This window comes from Carassius gibelio, chromosome B23, assembly GCF_023724105.1.
Source record: "Carassius gibelio isolate Cgi1373 ecotype wild population from Czech Republic chromosome B23, carGib1.2-hapl.c, whole genome shotgun sequence".
NCBI lineage: Eukaryota > Metazoa > Chordata > Actinopteri > Cypriniformes > Cyprinidae > Carassius > Carassius gibelio.
Window position 1 is genome coordinate 4,485,859 of NC_068418.1, and position 24,509 is coordinate 4,510,367.

The 24,509-nt window shown below is 39.4% G+C and overlaps 1 protein-coding gene across 4 annotated transcripts in view; it reads left to right on the plus strand.

Moving 5' to 3' along the window:
* Window positions 1-1,250: 1,250 nt before the first annotated feature.
* Window positions 1,251-24,509, plus strand: part of si:ch73-181d5.4 (death-inducer obliterator 1) — a 29,545-nt gene continuing 6,286 nt past the window's right edge. The window contains exons 1-11 of one of the 4 annotated variants that reach the window (XM_052593489.1): window positions 1,251-1,456; window positions 3,435-3,507; window positions 8,419-9,026; window positions 11,611-11,794; window positions 13,494-13,700; window positions 21,294-21,510; window positions 22,286-22,658; window positions 23,330-23,489; window positions 23,579-23,647; window positions 23,720-23,845; window positions 24,357-24,495. In XM_052593489.1, the coding sequence (XP_052449449.1) occupies window positions 8,419-9,026; window positions 11,611-11,794; window positions 13,494-13,700; window positions 21,294-21,510; window positions 22,286-22,658; window positions 23,330-23,489; window positions 23,579-23,647; window positions 23,720-23,845; window positions 24,357-24,495 (2,083 nt within the window). In that variant the 5' untranslated portion in view covers window positions 1,251-1,456; window positions 3,435-3,507. Of the gene's footprint in view, window positions 1,457-3,434; window positions 3,508-7,542; window positions 8,174-8,418; window positions 9,027-11,610; window positions 11,795-13,493; window positions 13,701-21,293; window positions 21,511-22,285; window positions 22,659-23,329; window positions 23,490-23,578; window positions 23,648-23,719; window positions 23,846-24,356; window positions 24,496-24,509 lie in introns of those variants that run through there. The other 3 variants (XM_052593488.1, XM_052593491.1, XM_052593490.1) reach the window with 3 other exon arrangements.

The following is a 24,509-nucleotide window of genomic DNA, read 5'->3' on the forward strand; positions in this document are numbered from 1 at the left end:
TACGAACTGATGGCGGTCATATAAGTACGATTTAAACCATGCTAATGCACTTCCACTGATGCCAACAAAGTGTTCAAGTCTATGCAAAAGAATGTTGTGGTCAATTGTGTCAAACGCAGCACTAAGATCCAATAAATGTCAGCCACATTAAAAAAGTTAACAGCTTAAGTCATTTGAGGATTAATGCGTATTGGAGGCGCAAACCTTTTAAAACAATTCGGTTAGATTTGGTGAACTGGTTCAAAAAGATCCGCTTACATCAAATGATTCGTTCGCGAACTGGATATCACAAACTGCTTTGTTTTGAACTCTCTAACAACAGACATGGAAGAGAAGACAATGCTGAATAAAGTCGTAGTTTTTGCTATTTTTGGACCAAAATATATTTTCGATGCTTCAAAAAATTCTAACTGACCCTCTGATGTCACATGGACTACTTTAGCCCCTTTCACATTGCATGTTGGACCCGCAATATTTCCGGAACATTGCCGGGTCGCCTTCTGTGTGAAAGCAACCACGTCCCGGGATTGATTACCGAATTGAACCCTGGTCGGGGACCTAGTAACATTGCGGGGTTCGACCCGGGATGAGCACTGTGTGAACAAAAGCCAGATCTAATTCCGTGTCGAAGTGATGACGCGCGTTATCGCGCGACTCTTTTACCAGCTGTTTTGAAGGAACGAAAACACATGTGCAAACTGTAATGAAGCAGAGATCAGTTAGTTCCTCACCTTCCGCGCTGACGCCGAGATCGTTTGCTTGCTTCAGTTAAAGTATAACGTGCCAAGCGTTGTCGACTCGTACATTACATGTCACGCGCTGATGTCACGTGTCATTACGGGATCTTCAAGGGTTGTGTGTGAAAGCACGCACATATACCGGGTCATCACTGGAAGTGTGAAAGTGCAAAATCTAGCGACCAGGGAACAATTGCAGGAACACTTTACCCCTTTATTTGCCGGAATGGCAGTGTGGAAGGGGCTTTTGATGATGTTTTTCTTATCTTTCTGGACATGGACAGTAGACCGAACACACAGTTTCAATGGAGGAACTGAGAGCTCTCGGACTAAATCTAAACTGTGTTCTGAAGATAAACGGAGGTCTCGCTGGTTTGGAACGACATGATGAGGGTGAGTCATTAATGACATAATTTTTATTATTCGGTGAACTAACCCTTTAATGCAGCACTTGAGTACAAATGGAGCGAGACGTAGCCGCGATTGGTCCTCCAGTCCACCAGTGGCGCTATTCGTTTCCGGTGACGCGTAGCGTGGCTTCTTGCCGCCGTCTGCGTCACGCCCCTCTCACGGACAAAATGGAGGAAACACTCCGTGTTTGTTTGTTTGTTTGAGTGCAATAGATATTAATAATAATCAATAATCCATTTACTAACGTAAATCAGAGCGTGCATGTAAAAGCAGACATTACGCTGTGTGGAGTGAGCCTGCGTTGAAGGGTGAGTTTGATTCGAAACCGTTGCTATGGATTTGCATTAGATAAATTAGACACGCGAGACGCAGTGTTCATATTGCAGCACGAGGAGAACGTTGCAAAGTATATTGTATGTCCTCGTATGAATATATTAAGATATTATGTCGTTGGAAGCACACAATTACGATCATTAATTTATCAGCTGATGTTTGTGATCAGTAAATGTTGTAAAGGTCTCTAATCATAGCAGACGGGACAGTAAATTTACTTTGGTTCACCGAGTTCGCAGTATCTCTCAACCTTTCTACAATATTTGCTTTATTGTAGGAGCAATGCAATGTCTGGCCTCCCTTTAACTCAAAATGTTGGTTTACTCTGTTTTTCATGTGCACCCCCATCAAAAAAACAAAACAAAACAAAAAAAAAAAAAACAGGATAAATAATAGAGTGGTAGATTACCAGAGCATTCACAAAAAATTATGAGCATCGCAACTACAAATTATATATTAACAGATTGTATCCTTCCGTTTTTAACTTTAATACAGATTTGATATTGGTTGATATTAGCTGTCAACCACTCAGTCACTATGGTGAGAAAACAAAGGGCTGAAGAAGAGAGTAAACGACCTGAAGTTCAGCTCTCGTTTGGTGAGGGTTAGGATGCTGTATGCACTCCATTTTATTTGTATATTTCAGCTCTGCCAGTTGCACAGAACGGCTGGCAGCTAGCGATGTTGTCTAAAATGATATTTCTGTTCTCTGGGATTTTATCTGTAATCATAATGTGACTGAATGCTACTGTGCTTTATCTTGAGCACTACAGTGGACAGCTGACTACTACAATCTTTTATATTCTTCATATTCTGTGTGGTGGTCAGTTCAATCTCAGAAATTAATCTTTTCCAATAACTTTAAATTGATTTTTATTTTTTATGATAAGTTTTACCTCAGCCATTTTTTTATATTTAATCAATCAATTTAATATTGTAAACCTAAATTATTAATGTTTCGTTTACATTATGTTAAGCAGTGATATGCTTTTCCCTCTCGTGTTTATTTTATGTTTTGCCGTGGGACTTCTGCTTTTTAACTCTTGGAGTGACCTGCCTGCAGAAACATGGAGCTGGGATCGCATTTTTGATTCAACTTTTCTATTGGACTTTAAACATTCAATTAAATTAAACTTTATTTGAATAGCGCTTTTTACGATACAAATCGTTAAACTTTACAGAAAATGTAATTTCTACAGTACTGTTGTCTCGGTACCAATTTCGGTACCAAAGCAAAACACAAAAATATTCTAATAATAATAATAATAAAAAAAAAAAAACTTTTTATCACTAAAAATAAAACCAATACCATTCTTTATACTTATTTGCAAATTATATTTAAAGTTTTTCTACAAGTAATATAATAATGAAAAACAGTAAACAAGTTTCACCCAAATTTAATTTGTCTTTTAATTAATGAAATGTAAACATTTAAGGTTTAAACATGAGAAAAATTTGTTTTATAAAAGTTTTATTAATTTTTGCCACGGTAGTAGCAGTATCACACACATTCTACTAAATAATTAATATTTCTAGCACAATGCCTTTGTGTAAAAATGAACTTTTATTTTGACGGGCTACTTTTATTTTGACACTGGTTTTGCTCAGAAGAAACGGTAAAATGCTTGTGGAGTGACTCAGAACAGTTCTGGTGATGTAGTTTATGTATTTATGTCCTCATTGAGACGGCAGATGCTGAGATTACTGCAAGCGTCAAGCGCTTCAGTCGATGTAGTAAACAAACCCTTCATTCATTCACACAGAGACACACAGAACATGCAGGATTCAGGTTTCAAACAACTTCTGCTGCTTAACATTTACAGACACTGGTCCATATGGAGATTTGATTAATTTATGCTAACTTTGACAAATTCGGTGACTGTCCATATTAAAATGTAAGTTTCATTATCATGACTGGATTTTGAGATTACGTCTGCATTTTCTGCTTCACAGAAATCATAGAGCTGTGGGCATCAAGAACCGGGTTGACCGGGTCCTCGGTACCACCAGTACTTAAAGAAACCTGGTACTGTCACATTTTCATTTTTAGTACCGACTTGGTACCGAAGTACCGGGTCTTTTGACAACACTATTCTACAGTATTTAGTAGCTTATCAGTGGTTTGTGCAAATGGCAGAAATGTATGGAAAATCAATTAATGACATACCTAATCAAACAGACAATGAACACTATTAACAGTAGGGCTGTGCAATTGATCGCATTTGATTGTCATGCGCATCTCGTCAGTAGAGCTGGTCCCATGATTAGACAAACCACCATCACCTGCTTTCAGATTGAACTACACAAGGCCCCAGTTCACTGACAAATCACCCTCATAATTGCAGATGAATCGCATTCGATGTTGAACGACATATTGCCTAGCTTGTCAGCCTTGTGAAAATCTTTTTTGCTTTTTTTTTTTTATATTGTTTTACATGTTCTTGTTAAGAAACGCAGGCATGTAAACATGTTCGGGGGAAAGTTGGCTCCTTAGTCTGTTAACAATAAGAGAAAACGTCGGGACTCACAAATAACTGTGTGCTAAGTGAATAAGTTTTGTGAAGCACATGGCTCCAGCAAGAACGGTTCCCACTCGTCTCGGCTGGACTCTCTGTAATCATCGCTGAAGAACTGGCTCAGCCTTTTCAAACAATGTTCTTGAATTCAGTCACTTTCTGTGATTCTTCACGGCAAACAATTTTAAATAGGTGCTGTCTTTATAAGTAAACCACAGATTTGAGTTTTAAACAACTACATTCTCACCTAAAATACTTTTAAAATTACATTTCATGACACAATAACAGTAATATTTTGGAAATGAGCCGAATAAATGGTGGTTGAACTCAACCAATCAGGATGTCTAGCGCTCAAGTCCCGCCCCCGAAAGTTCCGGAACTTTGTAAAAGTACCACCTCGCCAGCAGGGACTTTCTGAGGGGCATTTCTTTACCCTGAACTTTATTTAGTTCCTGGTTCCTACGGTGGAAACACACTGAGTACCAGCCCAAAGTCCCTAGTTCCTGGGTAAAGTTCCTGCTGGCGAGGTGGTACTTTCAAGTTTCAGAAATCGGGGGCTGGACTTGGGTGCTAAACATTCTGATTGGTTGAGTTCATGCAGCATTAGTCGATAAATCAAATAATCACTAGGGATGCACCGATCATGATTTTTCATGGCCGATTCCGATACCGATTTCCAATTTTTTTTAATTTATTTTTTATCTTTAAGCAACAAACAAGAAAGAAGGAAAGTGTGCATAAACAAGATGTTTATTTGGTATTTAATAGGCCACACTTGCTTTTGGCTATTGAAAACAATAACCATCTGAAATTAACAGCTACATTACAGACATCAGCGTTTAGCTTTTGTTTCTGAATTGGGTTGAAACTACAGAGAACTGGCCTTAAATTAAAGATTAGCTTTAACCATGTGAAATTAAAGACAACTGCATAGCTCTACAATCCACACAACACAATCAACACACTTTCAATAAGAGGTTTCTTGATCAGCTTTCAGTATTTTAGTTTTTAAATCTGGTTTTAAATAAAAAAGGTCTTTACCACTGTCTTTATTTACAGACTAAATAAAACTATGCTATATAAATAGATTATTCCAAAATGTTAAAATCAAATAATGTTGGTGCGAATAAAACAAAGATGCAAAATGTTTTCATTCATCCAAAAAAAAAAAAAAATTAGGGTAATGATTCACATCTATATTTTTTTCACTTGAGCCAATGAAGAATAAGTATTCTCTCAAGTGAAAAAATATAGATGTGAATCATTACCCTATTTTTTTTTAATTGGATGAATGAAACACTTTTTCTCGGTGTGCTACAGCAGGTGATTTTTAAATCAAATTAAGTCTATGTAATTTTAAGGTAAAATAAAAATAATCAACTGTCGTTTACTTCTGGCTTTTCAAGTTACACTTTACAAAATAAAAATTAAGTTTTGTCACAGTTTAGTCCGTTTCGTTTCTCATCCAACACGTGAGAAGTTGAACATCTCTTCACGGTCTACTCGTGTTCAGGGTGCAGACCGGTAACAGTAAGCTCGCGCAGCGTCAGTGCGCACAGGAAAGGCTCTTATGTGTGCGTCAGTACACCAACGGCTGATCGCTTCCTGCTCTCTGTGCCTCAGACATGAAGCTCTGCACTTCCAGTGCTGATCGGCTGCCCGTGTCCTGCGCACAGATTTCCAAATACTCTTCCAGACAAATGAAATGGCGAACGATTACAATGTAGTCTGTGAACGCGAGCTAACTTCTGGAAAAATCGGCCTAAAGAAGACCAAAAACCGGCCGGTTCAGATTTATGGCCGGTCAACCGGTGCATCCCTAATAATCGCACAATAAAAAATATTTGATCGATAATTTTTTCTGCTGCGATAATTTCTTTTTTCAATACTTATAAAAAAAAATGTAGCATGATATAGGTTAGTCTGGAGCGCAGCCTGTGGACAGCCCGCGGTAGAAAACACCCTCTCTGATGGCACAGATGTCCCGGGGAAAGAGAGATAATGTCTCTGATAGCGCCTTTCATTTGCTAGTGGAAGTTTGCGTCTTATATTGCACTGTACTTGCACTACTGCTTTATTTTAATACTGTGTAGAATATTTTGCAAGTAACTTCGTTGCCCTTTCTGTCAAAATGGGCCTACTTTTCGCGCTCTTCATTTGGCTTGCTCCGTTATTTCTAAAGCGCTCAGGCATTTGCGTTCCTGAGGCGTCTGTCGTTGCTAAGGATCCATCAGCTGCGTTCTCTGTTACAACCTGCTTCTATACAGCCTATGGGTTACAAGAAAATTTCAGTAATGGATTCACCACTGAAAAACCCTTGCTGTAACTTGGCTACAGGATTTATTTCAGACGAAATAAAAAAACTGCAGTGTTTGGGTGCACCCCATTTTTCAAAACAAAAACGTGGAGTTTGATTGCGTGGAAGCTGATTGCGTTGGTTCTTTTCACATGACCTGGTGCGCTTGCGTCATTCTGAAAAGCTAAGATGTTCTTGATGTGGTGCGGACGGGCCTGGAAAAAGGCCCCTTCATCGAGCTCCTTCATCGGTCAAAATGTTTACTTCCGGTTAACGGTTAAACGGTTAATATGAGCATCCCTAACTGGAATATAAACATAATATAACATACAAAATTACCGTATTTTTCAGATTATTAGTCACCCCTGAGTATAAGTTGCATTAGTCCAAAAATACGTAATGAGGAAAAAAAAAAAAGTTGCACTGGACTATAAGTCGCATTTATTTAGACCCAAGAACCAATAGAAAACATTAGCGTCTCCAGCTGCGAGAGGGCGCTCTATGTCTTCAGTGTAGACTACAGGAGCAGTGAGCCTCTCGTGGCTGGAGACGGTAATGTTTTCTCTTGGTTCATGTCAAATTAATTTAGATAAATATGTCGCACCTGACTATAAGTCGCAGGACCAGCCAAACTATGAAAAAAGTGTGACTTATAGTCAGGAAAATATGGTAATTCATTTTAAGCCACACAAAGTCAACATGTTGGTATCTCTTGCTCTGAATCTGCCATAAATAAAAGATTATTGCTCTTTGAAAAGGTGTACCTGGGTTTTTATGCCATTATCATTATATTAGTTGAAACTGGTCTTAGAACAACAATTATTATCGTTTATCGCAATAATTTCTTGGACAATTTATCGTCCAGCAAAATTGTTATCGTGACAGGCCTAATTGTGATTTCAACCACCATTTATTCAGACCATTTTCAAAATATTACTGTTAATGCGATCTCAGATCTTTGTGCGAGTAGTGTGTGTGTGTGTGTGCGCGCACGTGTACGTAAATATTAAGCCGAAAAACTCTATTTAAATATGAATCCTGCATGTTCTGCGTGTCTGTGTTAATGAATTTTGATTTGAGTAAAACTAGCTCATATCACATCATAGACTGTAGTATCACATACACAGAACTGTAACGGTAAACCTCTCAAAATAAGTGTTTGCAGAAATCTATCACTATTGTTCAGCATAATGTACATAGCCTACTACTACTACTATTAAAATGAAATTAACATAATTTAATGAATAATCACACATTTCTTCCATGTTTTATTTTTAATAGTAAATCCCCTTTGTTTACCAAAAAATAAAGTTTGCTTAATTTTCAATAAAAGATAAATTAAAGGAATGTTTTATGCCTTCATTTGATAACCAGAAAAATGTAAATACACATAATTTCACAATTTACAGATTTACTTGCATGAGACTTGCCTAAACACACTTTGGTATGGGTTAAATGTTGCCTTGTGAAAGCAAGCAATCTGCAGGTCCAGAAGCACCCATATGACCCTTATCCACTGCATGGTACAGCTCGGCCTGGTGTGTGTCCACCGGGGTTTAGTCCCGCTTTAGAGTGGGTGGGATTATAGTTTCACCGCTTCTGCCACGAGTCCTAAAAAACACTTTTCATTCCGCATCGCCCCATCAAGCTCTCGCTGGATCCGCTCCTCTGCTATCAACGAGAGGAACGTCTGTACTTCTGCAACAGACAAGATACTTCAAAACCGTTGTGTTCGGTCCTTCGCTGTCTGTGCTGATGTAAATCCAGGTCCTGTTGTGTTTGTGTCAGTTCAGTGACGACTCTCTCCGTGCATCTGTGATCAGAAGAGGTCACACATCATGCTAACACTCAACCCAAGTGGTACTACAAAACAGTAGCAGGTACTGTACCCAGTGGAAACCCCTCCAAAAAGGGACCTGTACCGTGCCGTAGCATGCAGTGGGAGAAGCACCAGTGTGTTGCTTAACTTGGCTTTTGTTTAGAGTCTGGAACAGAAGCATAATTTTGACAATAAGTGGTTCAGTTTGTAATGTAATTCCACAGCTGTTGATCTGGTCTAGTTGTTGTTGAATAGGTCATGTGCAGTGGAAGCTAACAGTGAGGATAATGTTGTACTTCATCTCAGATGGATGAGGAAGGCTCCAGCGCTGCGACGGTCAAGTCCTGGGGCTTCCGCCGGACCACCATCGCCAGGCGGGAGTTCATGCAAGCCGTGGGCTCGGTGGACAGCAGCCCTCCGGTCCAGCGCCGCAGGGGACGGCCGCCCCGGGGACGAGGACGAGGGCGGGGGGGTCGAGGACGCCTGCCTACACTCACTCCCGCAGCCGATCGCTCAAGCAGTGAGAATGAAGCTGGGGAAACTGTGCCGTGTGAGGAGTTCATCAGTGAAGGAGTCCCGTCAGATCGAGCCGAAGACAGCGACGATCTCAACCTCCAAGAGATTCGGAAGAGGGCTGTGGCTCGAAAGATGCAGGAACTCAAGCATGAGGGTGATGCTGCTGCCCAAGGCCCAGCAGATCTGGACGCAGGGCTGAGGTTACTGCTGCAGTCAGAAGACCCATCAGGAGGAGGAGAGGTGTGCTCCTCCACAGCCACTTCTGGAGCTCAGGACACCACTGCAGGGGGAAGAGCACTGGAAGAACTGCAGGAGTTATCTGAAAACAGTGAGGAAGACACTGAGAGGAACAATCCACACGCTGTCTGCGGCACATGTCAGCAAGGACACAGTAACAGGTGAGCATTATGGGATGTTATTTTGCAATGATCAGTCACTGTTACTCAAGAAGGAGCTCATTTAGTCTGTGGTGTGATTCGTGAAACATGAATGTAGTGCAGCAGGTTATAGTTCCCCGGATGAGAGGCAGCTTCATCTGAACAGTGTTTCTCTGAGAGTATATTTAACAACAGTCCAGTACAAGTAGATAAACATACCCTACATAAGCACACTTCCGGTTTTGAACTCCGATTATAAATGGCTATATACCTCTTGTAATTAAATCGATCAGCGCATGGCCGGATAAGACCAAATTGGGCCTGATGTTGCAAAAGGGACTATTGTTTTTCTATGCATTGGTCCATGTGCATTCGATATCTACGTACATGCACAAGAAGAGACGCAAACAGCCAGTTATTACTGAACATGAATAATAATAATGAAATATCATAAAAACTCAATGTTAATATCAAGCTATGTAAGATCAACATTCAATAGCAATTGTCTGAAAAATGTACTTCATGCAGAAAAGGCTAAACCAGATCAGCTTAGCGAGGCATATTGTTACTCTGTCTACTGCGCTAGTGCTGCTTACTTGTATTGCTGTTTTTGAGCTTTAGCAAGCGCGAGTTCTTCGATCGTGTCACTGAAGTCAAAGATGCGCAGCAGCTCATGCTCATAAACTCTTAGCCTTTCCTGCCCAACTGAGGACCTTTGATTATTCCCAACTCTGAGAAGCTCCTCTCGCCGGGGCATTGGACACCATCATGCACAGATAGATACGCTAACCAATTTCAACATTTCAAGATTTAACGACGACAACAGCTTGTTCAAGCTTCACAGTCAGGGTTTCTGAGTGAAACGAACGGTCTCGGCTCATTCTGACCGATTAATAATCAGTTAAACGGTTTAAAAAGTCATTTATTTATTTTCAGTAAATTATCAAAATATTTAAAAACGTCTGCTGCATGGTTAAAATATGCTACGTGTATATAAAAAAATAGTTTTTAGAGAAAAAAAGATTATTTAATTCAGAAGTAGACCTAATGGGGACACACAATGTTTACAAACAGTAAAATAAACACTGTAAACATAGCCAGGCTATTCCCCTCACTCCACAACAAATCATTTCAGTTAACAGTGTTTAGAAAAGAACAAGAGTTAAACATATAAGAAGCTATAGCAATATTAACGACAGACCAAAACGTATTCGTTTAGGCTAAACAAATCTGGGTCTCTCGACACTAAATCAGATGCTTCCTTATTTGTGATTGGATTTGAATGACAGATTATGTACTTCACTCACGTTGCAATATCCACATCCAACTAAATGTTTTACATATCACGGCAGTGCGGTGATAACACCGTGTTTAACTTGTTATAATGTTTGACTGACTGTATTTTATTCTGGTAATAAACAGGCTGCACTGTCAAGGTAGCAACGCTTTACATTTACATTTTATAATTTGGTAGACGCTTTTATCCAAAGTGACTTACATAGCACGCTCAGCTTAACTGTGTGTGCGCATGCTTGATTTTATTATGACTCCTTTTAGTAACTGACAAGCTAGGCGTTTCAAACGAATCAGTCTGATTTGGTTAAACTGATTGAAGTGGTTAAATCAAACGATTCGTTTGTGAACCGGACATCACTAGTACAAAGGGAGGAGATATTGATATGTAGTGTATTAAATCTGTGCGTTAGTTTATGAGCCTTTTCTTTGAACGGTTATACACCTCAGTTACTGTGCGCTCTTGAAGAGAGTTTCATGGTTTTGAGTAGTAACCAAACACAGTTTGAACACTGAATGGAGGATGACAGACAGAGCCGCAGAGAGAACTTGAATCTAACGAATTAAACATTGATCTGTTCCTCACACTGAACTATGAAGCAGCTACTGAACACTTGAAATATACTCTCGTCTAAAAACGTGTTGGTGCTTTATAATGTTTTTGTGTCTTTCGTGGGGCTCAACAATAACACGCTAGTACACACACAGTATCAGATTAGGATTGTTCTCGTCTGACCGCTACACAATCCACAGAAGATGCAGGATCGGAGCCGAGACGATGCCGAGTCTCGGGTCGATGCATCTCTAACCCCAACCGTAGATAGACTGAGCTGCTGAAAGAGATCCGCTGATGGGATGTGCACGAGCAGAGCAGCTTTACTGAGTCTCGTCCTGCTGAACATGCATTAGTTTGTTTTATCTTGGAAAATAAAATGTGATCTTTTTGTGTGAGAGATTCATATTTTATTTGAATATAACGTTTTGTACTAAAAATGTCTCAAAGTAGATTTTGATGAGCTAATAGGTGTGTTTACCCCATCAGTATCAACCATCTTACTTTTGGGATTTTAGAGTGAAGTTTATGTGAGATGATCCATACACTCTTCAGAGCTATTGCAAGAGGTGTCTGTGCTCTTACTGCTGATGCTGTAGAGTCAGGTTCTCACTCTGCACCCTGTGTGATTTTGGAGTGAGCTGTGAGCTTTATATGATGTATGATCTGTTATCTTTGTTCTTCAAGCTGCTTTATGAATCGATTGCAATGATGCATATGTGTTTTAGCCCCTCCCAAGCTAACGGCTCCATCTCTTAGGTTGATGATCTGCTGTGACTCCTGCCGAACATGGCGTCATGTCGACTGTGCTGGTGTCGCAGAGACTTGTGCTCATCTCCTGCAGAGAAACGGAGGATATGTTTGTCCCTCATGCTCTAATGACCAGGACGCCATGAGAACCAACGGGCTTAGCCAAAAAAGTGAAATCGACTCCACTCATATGGTAATCTTTTATCCTGATTATCTGCTTCTGAGTTACTAGGTGTGATAGACTATGAACAGTGTGTGTCCCAGAAAGCATGCTTAACTTACCATCTGCTAAACCCTGAACTCTCGGCTGATTCACCCAAACCTTAATAAAGACATCCGTGCCGCGGTTTGACTGCGATGTGCAATGCTCATGTTTATTCAGTGACATCATTTCCTTTTGACGTTTAATCCAGTCGCATCACTACTCTTGTCCTTCCATTCCCAACTGTAGATCTCTTGAAATTATAATGAAGACATTTCAATACAATACTAGACATCGTTATTGTCAACGATGGTTGAAATTTGTCTTTGACCACACCAGCAAAAGACCAAAACACACTTACAGACACACAAATACCATTATACTGAATCACATAGCTTTTTGATTTATAAATCCGATCGCAGAAGGAACATACATCTTTTATAAATATTTATCTTTGTCTTTGCTCTGGGCACTAAAAATCACCTCCCAGATGGCAGTAAAATATAATATACTTTAATATACTCTCCAGTTTCCCAACACATCCTGAGGTAGAAACCTCACCCGACTGGCTCCCCGGTCTGCTAATGATTTTACTCGCTGTATTAGTGACCCAGATTACCATTTTTATTTTGGGAACCAAAATCCGTTATTCTGGAGTTGGTCCAAAAAGAGAATGATTACATGAGTATGATGATATTGTGTAATATTGTCAAGCAGGCGTTTTTCATTTGTGTGGACAAATAAAATGATCTTCTGTTTTCTCACCGATGAAAGAAAGCATACAGGCGGGACTCTTTACAGTGGAGAAAAAACGATAGACATTATCTAGACTGCATCTTGTCTAGTTTTAGAGCAGTTCATGGGCTATGGGTGTTTTTTTGTTTGGTTTCCTTTTGTGGCTTTTTGATTTTTTTAGAAACTCCTTTTAATATCAAGCACACCCCACTCTTAACTGTCTGATTCATCAATGTCTCCATTACTTCCAAGTTAATAACTTAAAATCCTGCGAACCGAAAGCTGTGTGGATTTATTTATATTTGGACTAAAATAGGACCATAAGACAAATCGGTTGTTCTCGCGAGTGACCATCACGCAGTGTGAATGAGCAAAGACACGATCTGAGAGAATCTGGACCTGTCAGCGATTCAATATCACGCTGTGTGAAAAGTGTTCAGAAAACCACATGGGTGATGACCGACAGCCAATGAGAGCGCAAGACACAGAGCAGCGGGGAGTTCTGGGAGGAGTCCTAGCCCACAATATCCTCGCCTCTGCCCAAACATTCCCCCCTCCATATTCTTCTTGTTTTCGCTGCAAATGCACAGGCAATCCTTCTTTCGGGCTACCATTTTTACTAATAATCCACGTCTCACGTGAGAACTCTTGCACGCGTGATATGGCATTGTCCCTTGTCACATCTCGCGTGTGTGTGGTTGTGAAACACAGTTGTCTGTGATTCTTCCTATTGTAAAGTCATGTAGTGTGACACCTTCTGTCACCGATGCATCGTGCAGTGTGAATACAGCAGCGACTGAATGCAGTTCAAGATAGTCGTGCAGTGTGAAAGAACAGTGACCCATCACTTTGTAAATCATGCGGTCTGAACTCAGCTGTATGTAACGGTCACCAAACTTGGTTGCACACAAACGTTCTTGCTCTTACTTGATCTGATCTGTGTCTTGGGTCTCAGGTGGAGGTTAAGCAGCCGGTGGAGGATGAGATGAAGGAGGCTTTACCCAAATGCATTGGTCCAGGCTGCAGTAATGACTCTCTGCCCGAGTCAGTGTACTGTGGTCATCAGTGTATTGTGCGGCACGCAGCGGCGGCAATGAAGTCTCTCTCTGAACCCAAACTTGAGACTAAGCCTGCTGCCCCACCAGCTGACCTGCCTCTCAAGGTAAATCTTGTTTTAGTCCATTCTTAAATCGTTTTAATACTGAGTTACTTAACTGCTTTAACGATCTTTCACATGTTCACATAACGATCATAACTTACTGTAAACACGCTATTTTGAGTTGGATAGGTTCGTTAGTTTTTTCTGTATTTTATTTTTTTTATCTTAGTGCTTGCCTCTTAATATCAGGAACTATAAAGCTAGCGCTGCTGGCTAGTGTGAAGTCTAACTATGAAAACAAACTTCTCAGCAAGACAATGAAGAAAAGGGTGAACTTGCCTGGAATTCGGGCTGCGGTCCTTGACGAGATCGTCAATAAAATTGTCGGTCTTAAGGTTTCTTAAAAACTTTGTTGCGTGCCATAATCCTCACATTGCGATCTAAAGCCGGTGAAACGACATATAAAGCTGATCCTGATTGGTCCTCTTCTGTGCATTCGAAGTGCTGATTGGCTCACGCAGATAGAACCTTATAGAGCCAAGTTAGAGTTCGACTTTGTAGATCGAACCTTTTTGTTTTTTCAATAAAGTCCCAAAATTTTACACAACTTAAAAAAAACCATCACATAATGTAAATAAGTTGTCACAGAATAAGAATATGTGAATAACTCAATTGTGACAAAAATGTCAGATAGAACCTTATAATTCCAAGGGGAAATACGAACAAACACAGTGAAAGTGAAGTCTGTCACGAGTGCATGAAAACAAACACACAGTAACACATTTGCATGAGAAAACTATGAAAAAGCACAAAAACACACACGACACTATGTACTTTGACATAAATCAAAACTAAGGATGAAACGGCGGTACATATCTGATAAAGCACTGAGATGTGGTCTTGGGTCGATGGGCAGTGTCCCGGTAAAATCTATTCTGACGCAGATTACAGCCAGCGATCATTTATATTAGATATATTATGTAAATCTATAATTATATAGCTCATAAAGATTTTTTTTTTCTGTTGCACTCTGAATATTTCTTGCTCATTTAGTGTGTAGTTTGTGAACTGTATTTTCGTATTTTTGCACTGTATTGTTGAAGACAATTTGTTCTGCATGGTTTGTATTTATTGTTCATACTCGGATTGAAAATACATTTCTCAGAAGAAGAAAAAAAACTTTTTTGCTTGGTTTTGTTATAAAACACTTTCCGTTTTCTTTACTAATTAAAATGTTTTTGGACACATCTCTATTGTTAGTAAACGAAATAGGCCTGTTTTTCTCTTAAAAGCGCCGATAACAATATTGTAATGGCTTTAGCTTGCTTGGGGAATGGTATATGTAAACAACATTTTATTTGGAAGTGTAAAACACCTAGACACAACTTTCTAAAGAAAATATCCAAACTCAAAAACCTGTTTGAGTACACAGTAAAAAAAAACACCCAACTGTTTGCATTTTTCTTAAAATTCTGTAATTTCATTAATTCTTAGAGAAAACGAAAGGAAAATTGACACTTTAGTTAAGTTAGTTAAGTCTCAACTTAAACTGTAAGTTCTCCTGTTTACGGTCTATGGTCAGAGGATTACGTAAACGAGAACGATTCGTTCACCTAAAAGATTGGTTCACGAACGAACCATCATAGGGCAATTACCTATAGTCTATATTGATAAGTTTGCGATACGAAGGTCTAAGTAGCAACGTAACTTCCGTGATTTCCCCGATGCATGGGGCGGGTCCAGAAATTGTACTTTATTTGCGGGGCGGGCCAAATAATTTCATAAAAGCGGGACCTGCAGGCTGAAAACCCCCGACCCGCGCATCACTAGCGTGCACAGACTACATGGTAATCATTGGTGATCATGTCAGTTGTGTGGAAGTATTTGGAAAGCTGTGCGCAGGACACGGCAGCCGTTCAACACTGGAAGTGCAGAGCTACACGTCTGAGGCACAGATCGCAGGAAGAGAACAGCTTTGGTGTACTGACGCACACATAAGAGCCTTTCCCTGCATGAGCTTACTGTACCTGTCCCTGCACAAGAGGAGACCGTGAAGGATGTTCAGCTCAACTTCTCACGTGTTGGATGAGAAACCAAACAGACTAAACTGACAAAACTGAAATCCTTTCTTTTTTTTTCTTTTTTTTTTTTTACTTTCAAACACGTTTGAGAAGCCAGAAGTAAACGTGAGTTCTGTATAGGATTATTATTTTTATTTTACCTTAAAATTACATTGAATTAATTTGATTACAAATCACCTGCTGTAGCACACCGAGAACAGTGTTTCATTTCATTCACTCGCACCAACGTTATTTGATTTTAACATTTTGGAATAATTTATTTATAAAGCATACTTTTTAGTTTCACTGGTAAAGACCTTTTTTTTTTATTTAAAACCAGATTTAAAAACTAAAATACTGAAAGCTGATCAAGAAACATCTTATTGAATGTGTGTTGATTGTGTTGTGTGGATTGTAGAGCTATGCAGTTATTGTCTTTAATTTCACATGGTTACAGCTAATCTTTAATTTAAGGCCAGTTCTCTGTAGTTTCAACCCAATTCAGAAACAAAAGCTAAAAGCTGATGTCTGTACCATCTAAGTTTGTATTGAATGTAGGCTGCTTGCTGTACAGTTACTGCTGTTAATTTCAGATGGTTATTGTTTTCAGTAGTCAAAAGCCAGTTTGGCCAAATAAATACCAAATAAATATCTTGTGTATGCATACTTTCCTTCTTTCTTGTTTGTTGCTTAAAGAAAGAAAAATCAGTATCTGAAGCGGCCATGAAAAATCATGATTGGTGCATCTCTATGTACTACTGTAAAACGAAATAAACATGAATGGACACTAAAGGTATATAACACGAAAGAGTGCAGCATACTGAACCTGTTCTCTACATAAGAAGCAAGGAGCTAAGGATAAAACCCAACATCTATATAGCGGCATGTTACTAATGAAGAACAACAGTCTGTGTTTGCCTGACATGACCACATATATAGGATGCTTTGAGGAGCCCAATCTAAGAGATGCAGGCTGTGGTATTGGCACAGGTTTTGAGTAATAAACAGTTATTTGTGTCTGTACAGTTCTCATGTTAAAAATACCTTTATTTCCCACTTTAGGTGAATCTTTGTTCTCAGGACATTTATGAGATTATAAGACTAAAATGCTAAATGTGTGAGAGACAAACACTATACAGTATGACTGAAATGATAAAAGCATGTTTATTCTGTGGCTTCATTTATTTTTTCATTTTATTTGTGTGTGTGTGTATGTGTGTGTCTGTTATCCTTAGCTATACTATCCTGTCCTAATCTGTTAGAAGAGTTTTATCTGATACCCGAATTCAATTAACAAAATTGTTATGCGATACTGTTCTTCCGATATTGTTGGTAATTTTAATTTCTTTCTTAAATTGCTTAATTCAAATCAATCAGAATTTTTTTTATTTGCTCCAACACCACATTTTAAAGATAGATGAGAGGGTTTGTTAGTAATAAATCTGTACGAATTGTTAGCATCAACTTGAAAGGGCAATTTTACTTCCTTTGCTGCAGAACAACTATACGTAAAAAAATAAGTGTGTGTAAATGTTGTATTTGACAATTTTCATGTGAACTTGAAATGGTTAATGATATCTTGAACATAACGTGATTAACCAAACTTTTTTGATTATGTAATGTGAGTTGCAAAAAAAAAGTGTCAGGTGGTTCCACGCAAGTGTGTTGAGTAGTTTCTAAGTGTAACAATATAGTTGAATGAAGAAAAGAAATTCTGTACATACAGTACATACAACATACAACCCAATCAGATGTGTCACTACTGCATTTTAGTTATATGCTAATTTTACTTAATGTTATGTTACAATAATGAACCTTCAATATGTAAGGTGAACACTTTTTTTTGATTTTATTCACTTTTAATATTTTGCTCTACAAGTTTAAAACTTAAATAATCAAGCATATTTTTTTTTTCTTTGTAAGGTTTTGCAATATGCAACCGCTAAAAACTGAAAAACAACTTCAATTCCACAGGTCCTTGAAACAAATACACTACAAGATCAATAATTTGACAGTAAATATTCTTCACAAGGTCTTTTAAACTGCCTTGGAGAATTTGTAATAATCTTACTTAGAAAAATATCATTGGCATGCAGTGTCTGTTGAAATTCAGCATGCCCTAAAATAATGCTAAACTCAGTTTCTGATATTTCAGATCTTTAGAATCAACAGTAAAAGTACCGTAACATTAAAACTGGCCTCTATTTGTTAACAACTGCAAAAAGTTTTAGCTTCAGTTCTTACAAACAGTAAAACAGTCTGCTCAAGCAAGGCAGCGCACCTCAAAAAGCAGCAGAACTCCATGTCAAGTGTTGGTGACATCGACAAAGGTAACATCAAAACTGTCCCCTAATTTAAAAACCAGAAGCAATTTAAACAATTCAGCTCCTCCAAAAAACAAAACAAAAAAAAAACCTCTTCTGTGCTTGTTAGGGTAAAGTACAGGCTTCGGTACTGAAATAAAAACATGTGACGAAACCAGCATTTTCTGCAAGAAAATCACTTCAGCTTATTGTGGCCATAGTGTTCATGTGCTCTACAAATGTGACTGTGATTGGCTTCAATGATCACTGCTTAATGCTCTTCACCAACGGCTGACACCGATCAGAGGATCAGTCAGTGCTTAGATGAATCCGCTGAGACACCCGATCAAACGCTACCGTGTGTGAGCGTGATCTCTGTAAGCACTCGGTGAAGAGTGTGAATGGTAATGCTATTAGCCACAGCAAACGCCAATTCTCATGTGCGTTTCCTCCAATAGTCTTTTTCTTCCTTGAAAAAGTGCGTGGGAGCACGAGAGGGTGGGTGGTTTCATCTCCCCTCTTGAATGATCAACTTAAGCTGATTCAGGAATGTCCAAAGGTGAAATATTTCTTCTTTTGTAAATATTTGAATCATCCAGCCAACTCAACAGGCACTACACCTGCAGTAAAAGTATGAGAGGTTCTTAGATAAAGGACAAGCATTTCTACACCACAACATGCTTCTCCTTTCTTACATGCATCTGCTACATGTCCATCATGCTGCTCTTCAGATCTGAGAGGAAAAGCACCACCTCTGACCTCTGACCTCTGACTGGATATCTGTGTGTGTAGCAGTGCTCAACCACTGTACTGTGCCTCTGATAAACGTGATTGACAAATGTTGCTCTAAAGTGATGAGATCGTTCACAAGAGGCTCAAGCCATAGGCTTCACATCATCACTTATATAAGAGCGAGATGAATTGAGGACAAACATGAACTACAGGCTGGTGGTAAGTTCCTGAAGATCCAATAAACTTCTGCTTGTTGTGTGACGTTCCTGATGGATTACACAGCTCACAGTCATCGATGTACAGACACCAGGAGAGTCTGAGCTCCGTTCCTGAGAGAAACTCATCTTTATAGTGCTGACCATCTATGAAGGATAGAAGACCCATCATTTACGATTTGCTGCTCTTTATGAAATATTTGTTTCTGATAAAGCAGCTGTTGTAATGAATTTAGGATGGGTATGTATTGGAAATACCTATTCTTTTCAGACTGAAGAATCATTTCAACAGATTCAATTATCAATGATCCCTGTAATATTTCATGAGCTTGAAAGCACTGGCTAAAGGACAATCTTTAGAAGTAGCTTTCAACAGAGGATTGGATGATGATGAACTAATAAGCTCTTTTATGATGATCATGAAGATCATGTTTCTGGAAGGTGTCCAGAATAACTTGCCTCGATACGGATCCTGATGAAGAACAGTTCAAGTATTGCAAATCTGTGATAAGTTCATCAAAAGCATTACTAGGAACATGAAAATAGTTTTAAGTTTTAGCAAAATGGATGCAAATTTTAGCTCTGTTTTTGGACAAATCTTGTCCTTTTGTGTCCATTTCCACACTACCTGAAACATCTGCAGTGTCCTCTTCAGCTGGCATGGATCCACTTCTCTAGCGACCCCTGTTAAATCCTGAAGAGAGCGAGGATTGTGCTTCCTATCCTTATGGGACTTAAATGTGCCTGAACTGTGCTCAAACACACAAGGTACCATCTCGCGTTTTTTTTTGGTCCCCATCTCTAATAAAGAAATAAAACTGATTCTTGCTTTAACCTTAACGCTATTTCTATTTTTCCATCAGCTGCTGTTAGAAACACGTGTGTCACTCTAGACCCATCACTAATCTTCGTTGACCACATTAGCAAACTCTCCAAAGCTGCTTTTTTCCCAACTATGTCAAATTGCACAACTTTGTCCTTTTCGGAGTAGAAAAGATACAGAATCATTAGTGCATTCATCACCACTCGTCTAGACTATTGTAACACTCTTTTCTCTGGTTTACCAGCTCACTCCATCATTCGTCTGCAGTACATTCAAAATTCTGCTGCCAGATTATTCACTTAAAAATCTGCTCACATCACTCCTATTTTATTTAATCTTCACTGGTAGCCTGTATCTATTCGTGTGCAATACAACATTCTTCTGCTCACCTTTAAGGCACTTAAAGGTATGGCTCTGTCCCATCTTTCTGACCTACTCTCTTCTTATAAACCTTCCTGCGCACTCTGGTCTTCTAATTCTGAGCTTCTTTCTGTACCGAGGCTCTGCCTATCTCCAATGGGCGGCAGGTCCTTTTCTGTTACTGACCCAAACTTAGGAATTCACTGGCACTCAGAACAGTCACCTCTTTTAGTGAATTCAAGTCAAAACTTAAAACTTGTTTGATCAACACTTTCACTAATTTACATGTGTATTTGTGCGTTTGGTCTCCAGCTTCTGCTGCTGTAGTCATCTGTTTCAGGGTTTGACTGGTCGTGTGTTCAGAGATGGGATTCTCCATATCTGGGTTGTAACGAGTGGTTATTTGACTTTACTGTTGCCTTTCTATCATCTCTAACCAGTCTGCCCCCTCTCCTCTGACAGAAACAAGACATTTTCATACACACAGTTGCCGTTCACTGGATGTTTTCTCTTTTCGGACCATTCTCTGTAAACCCTAGAGATGGTTGAGTGTGAATCCAGCCCGTCTGGCACCAACAACCATTTAACGTTCAGAGTCACTTAAATCCCCTTTCTTCCCCATTCTGATGCTCGGTTTGAACTTCAGCAAGTCATCTTCACCACATCTAGATTCATAAATGCATTGAGTTGCTGCCATGTGATTGGCTGATTAGCAATTTGTGTTACCAAGCAATTAAACCGCTGTAATAAAGTGGTTTATATGTATAAATGTGTATTTGTGTTTGTGTTTTTGACTAAAGGTTTTAAATCAGACTTTGAATAACAGATTTGCAGACCCTATTGAATGCCTGTGTGTGTATGTGAACATTGTAGTTGCGACCGGTTTCCTGGAGCTACACTCATCTGACCAGATTACTCCACACACCAAAGATGATCCACATGCCTCGGCATGCCCTTCTTTTATAAATCTGTATCAACTGTGAAGTGTGACAGTCATCAACCAGAGAACAGATGATGAGCATCACTTCAAAACATGTCAGATATTTAAATGGAAAAAATACACAGCATTGGTGGACTCTAGGGATACCCATCATATTGCAGATCAATTCAGTTTGTTACTGTAGCTGTGTACTCAGTTCACTCTATTGTTTTTTACATTTCAGAGCGAGAAACGATCATTTCTTGCAAAGCTTTTCAAGGTGAAGATGAGTAAGACGCCGGCTCAGGAAGAATGTGTGAGCAAGCAAGAAAAGGATGAAGAGTGTCCGTGCTCTGCTGCAGCTGTTGAGCCTGTGGGATCCTCTCCTGCTCCAGATCACAAGCCCAGTATGTGTCATATACCCTCCTCACAGACACAGGGACACGCACATTTACATTCAGGTCAGCTCACAAAATAGATTGCATTCCCAAATCCATTTCATTAAATACAGCTTAAATACTGAATCGCTGCATTTATATTTTCCAGCAACTAGAGGATACAATCTGTTTTTAACTCAATCTAAAAAGAGAAATGCATAGATGTACATACACAAAACTGCCATCTCTCTCTCTCTCTCTCTCTCTCATTGGCAATATTTGAGAAAAGGGGGAATTGTTGGGGGAATAGCCCCCTCAATGTTTCCGGGGGTTATCGCCCTGATCAGACATGAAAATATGTCGTGGTACTATCGTGCAGTCTATAATCATATGACTTCAGCAAATATTAGTAACAATACCATTCATGTGAACTCAAATTTGAATGTAACATGATTACTTTTCATTAAAATCTTTATTAATGCCAAAAAACTTACATTTATGTGTCTTTTCTAAAATATCAGTTTTATAAGTTTATAAGTTAGTTATAATTACTGTGTGCAAACAAGTGAAAATACCAGAATGTACTGTATATTAAATGGACCTTCATTCATGAAATGTTTATATCATTAATACATGAGTAAACTGGTTTGCACATAAAAAAACTGACCTTCCCAAACGTGTGTGTGTTAAGTGTTAATAAATTGTAATCTTTCACTTTCACAGTTGGCATACTCCCACCCATGAAACCTCTCATGTGGTCAAGAATGGCTGTTATGTTGAATAAAGGTTATCCATTGAAGTGAATTGTCTATACTCTTGTGGTGTTTTATATCTGTATATCCTTCTCTGTTTCTTTCAGCCGTTACAGAGAAAGTTGAAGTCGAGTGCAGTAGCAGCACACCACAGATCAACCCTTCAGATGTGACTCCAGACGTGTCCTCTTCTGAAAAGGTTCCTGCAGCTCCACTAATGAAGAAGTCCACTCCAGGAAGAGCAAAGAAAACCATGCCAGGCTCTCCGCGACTGGAGCTTCTGAAAGGGGCTCTCGGCAGAAGCGCTTTATCTATCCCTAAAAAGCCCTGTGAATCCAAGGCACCCGTCGAGTCCAGCAAAGCTGCAGAAGTGGTTACCTGCGGCCCCTGGGAGCTGGAGCCCGCTGCGGCCCCTCGAGCCAGTCCTCTCCTGATGAGACAAAACATTCGCCGCTCGCTCAGTACAGTTCTCTGCAGAAGGTCAGAGAAAGCTTCCTCGTCTATAGTCGTCTTGATTCAAACACACATCCTGCTAGAAATCCTCATTAGTGATCAAGCACCAGCGGTGTGAAGACAGGGATACAATGTGTGGTCATCGGCATCTGTTTCTTCTCATGGAGTCTATAGAAACATACACAGTGGTTATTAAAAACACAATTCACTTCTGATTCAAAATACATTGCCAAATTGATCCTTTTCCTCCCAGAACTCCCAGATAGTTCATTAGGTCGTCAATAAATCGCTCTCGAATCATCATGGATAGATCATGTTGCCAAAAAGTCAAAGTTTTCTGACATGCCAAAGAATACTCCTATAAAGCTGCAGCAAATACAATTGAGCACACAGGTTGGGTTGTATCTTGACAGCACTTTTGTGAAGTAATCCGAGCAGGTTTAGGAGGTATTGCTAGTAATACAACATTTAGGGAGGTATAAAGGAATAGAGAAAATGATGTATGTACCTTTAAGATTAAATTGAAATAACACAGTCTTTGGAATGCTTCGGCATAACTTAGCCTGTCATAGTACGACAATATTATAATATCAGTAAGGTGGCCATGTCACATATTGGTCAAATCTTTCTATATTCAGTTTATATTGTAAGATTTGTAGCAACCGCTTTATTTATTATGCTGTAATTTTCTCCACCAGGTTCAGTCAGACTGATGATTTGAAGATTTCTGAGAGTGAAATTGAAAAGATGGCTGTGGACATGGAGAAAGAGATGTTCAATGTGTGTTACACAACAGATGAGGACTATAACAATAAATACCAGTATCTTGTGCTCACCCTGAAAGATCCCCAAAACAAGGTTATTTTCTGTGTACAGTTATTCTGTTGAAACGTTTCATAATGTGTGAAGTGGTGAATTAATTTATTCTGATGGTTTCTTGTCCTCAGGAGCTGTGTCATCAGGTTTTGAAAGGACACATGCCTTCAGCGAAGCTCATTCAGTTGAGTCAGCAGGAGGTAAAGCACTGTGAGCACACGTTCAGATACAGCCAGTGTGTAGCATTTCAGTTCTTGACTGGTGTTTGACAGGAATCTGCTGCTGATCCACTGCTTCAGACCCCTGTGAAGGAGGAGTTGGGCCTTTTATCTGAGGATGTGGAGGAACCAGCTACTACTCCTGAGAAAGTGATGTCACCGAGCACAAGCACTCCTTCAGTGAGCGGAGGCTTACTTTTATACTAGTTTAAAGGAATCATAACCTTCTTCATTCATCTGCTGCTCTCTAGCTGGATTTAGACACTGCAGATCATCCACCACTGCTTTCCCTTCTTGTGACGAGCAACATCAGCTTGTTATATGGCCTTTCACAGTTTGGTGCCGTCTCCCTGCAGCAGATATCCATTTCTGTGTGCAACATTTATTTTTTTATTTTTAAATACCATTACATGTACCTCCAACAAGCAGATTTAGCCCATCACACAGCATTGCTTTATGTTCAGTCACAAAATATAAAAGCAGTCCAGTCAGGTTGCGACTTCACCCTTTTGCGTTCGGTTCGGTATCTGTAGGTTCAATGTTAAAAATGATAACATGAACCAGGACTAAATGTATCATTTTCTATTTTTGTTGCGACAAAGTGAACCTGAACACATAGTGAGACCATCTCCTTATATTAGGGCTTTTTTCTGTTCTTCTGTGAGCGATCAAGTGTTTTGTGTGCCCTCAGGAGGAGAAATGGTCTCTGAAGCTGCCTCAGGCGAAGGAAATATGCTCAGGTGCTCCAGATGTGATCAGCTGCATGCTGAAAGACACGACAGGAGAACATAAGCGCCATCTCTTTGACCTTAATTGCAGGATATGTACAGGTATGACCTTCACA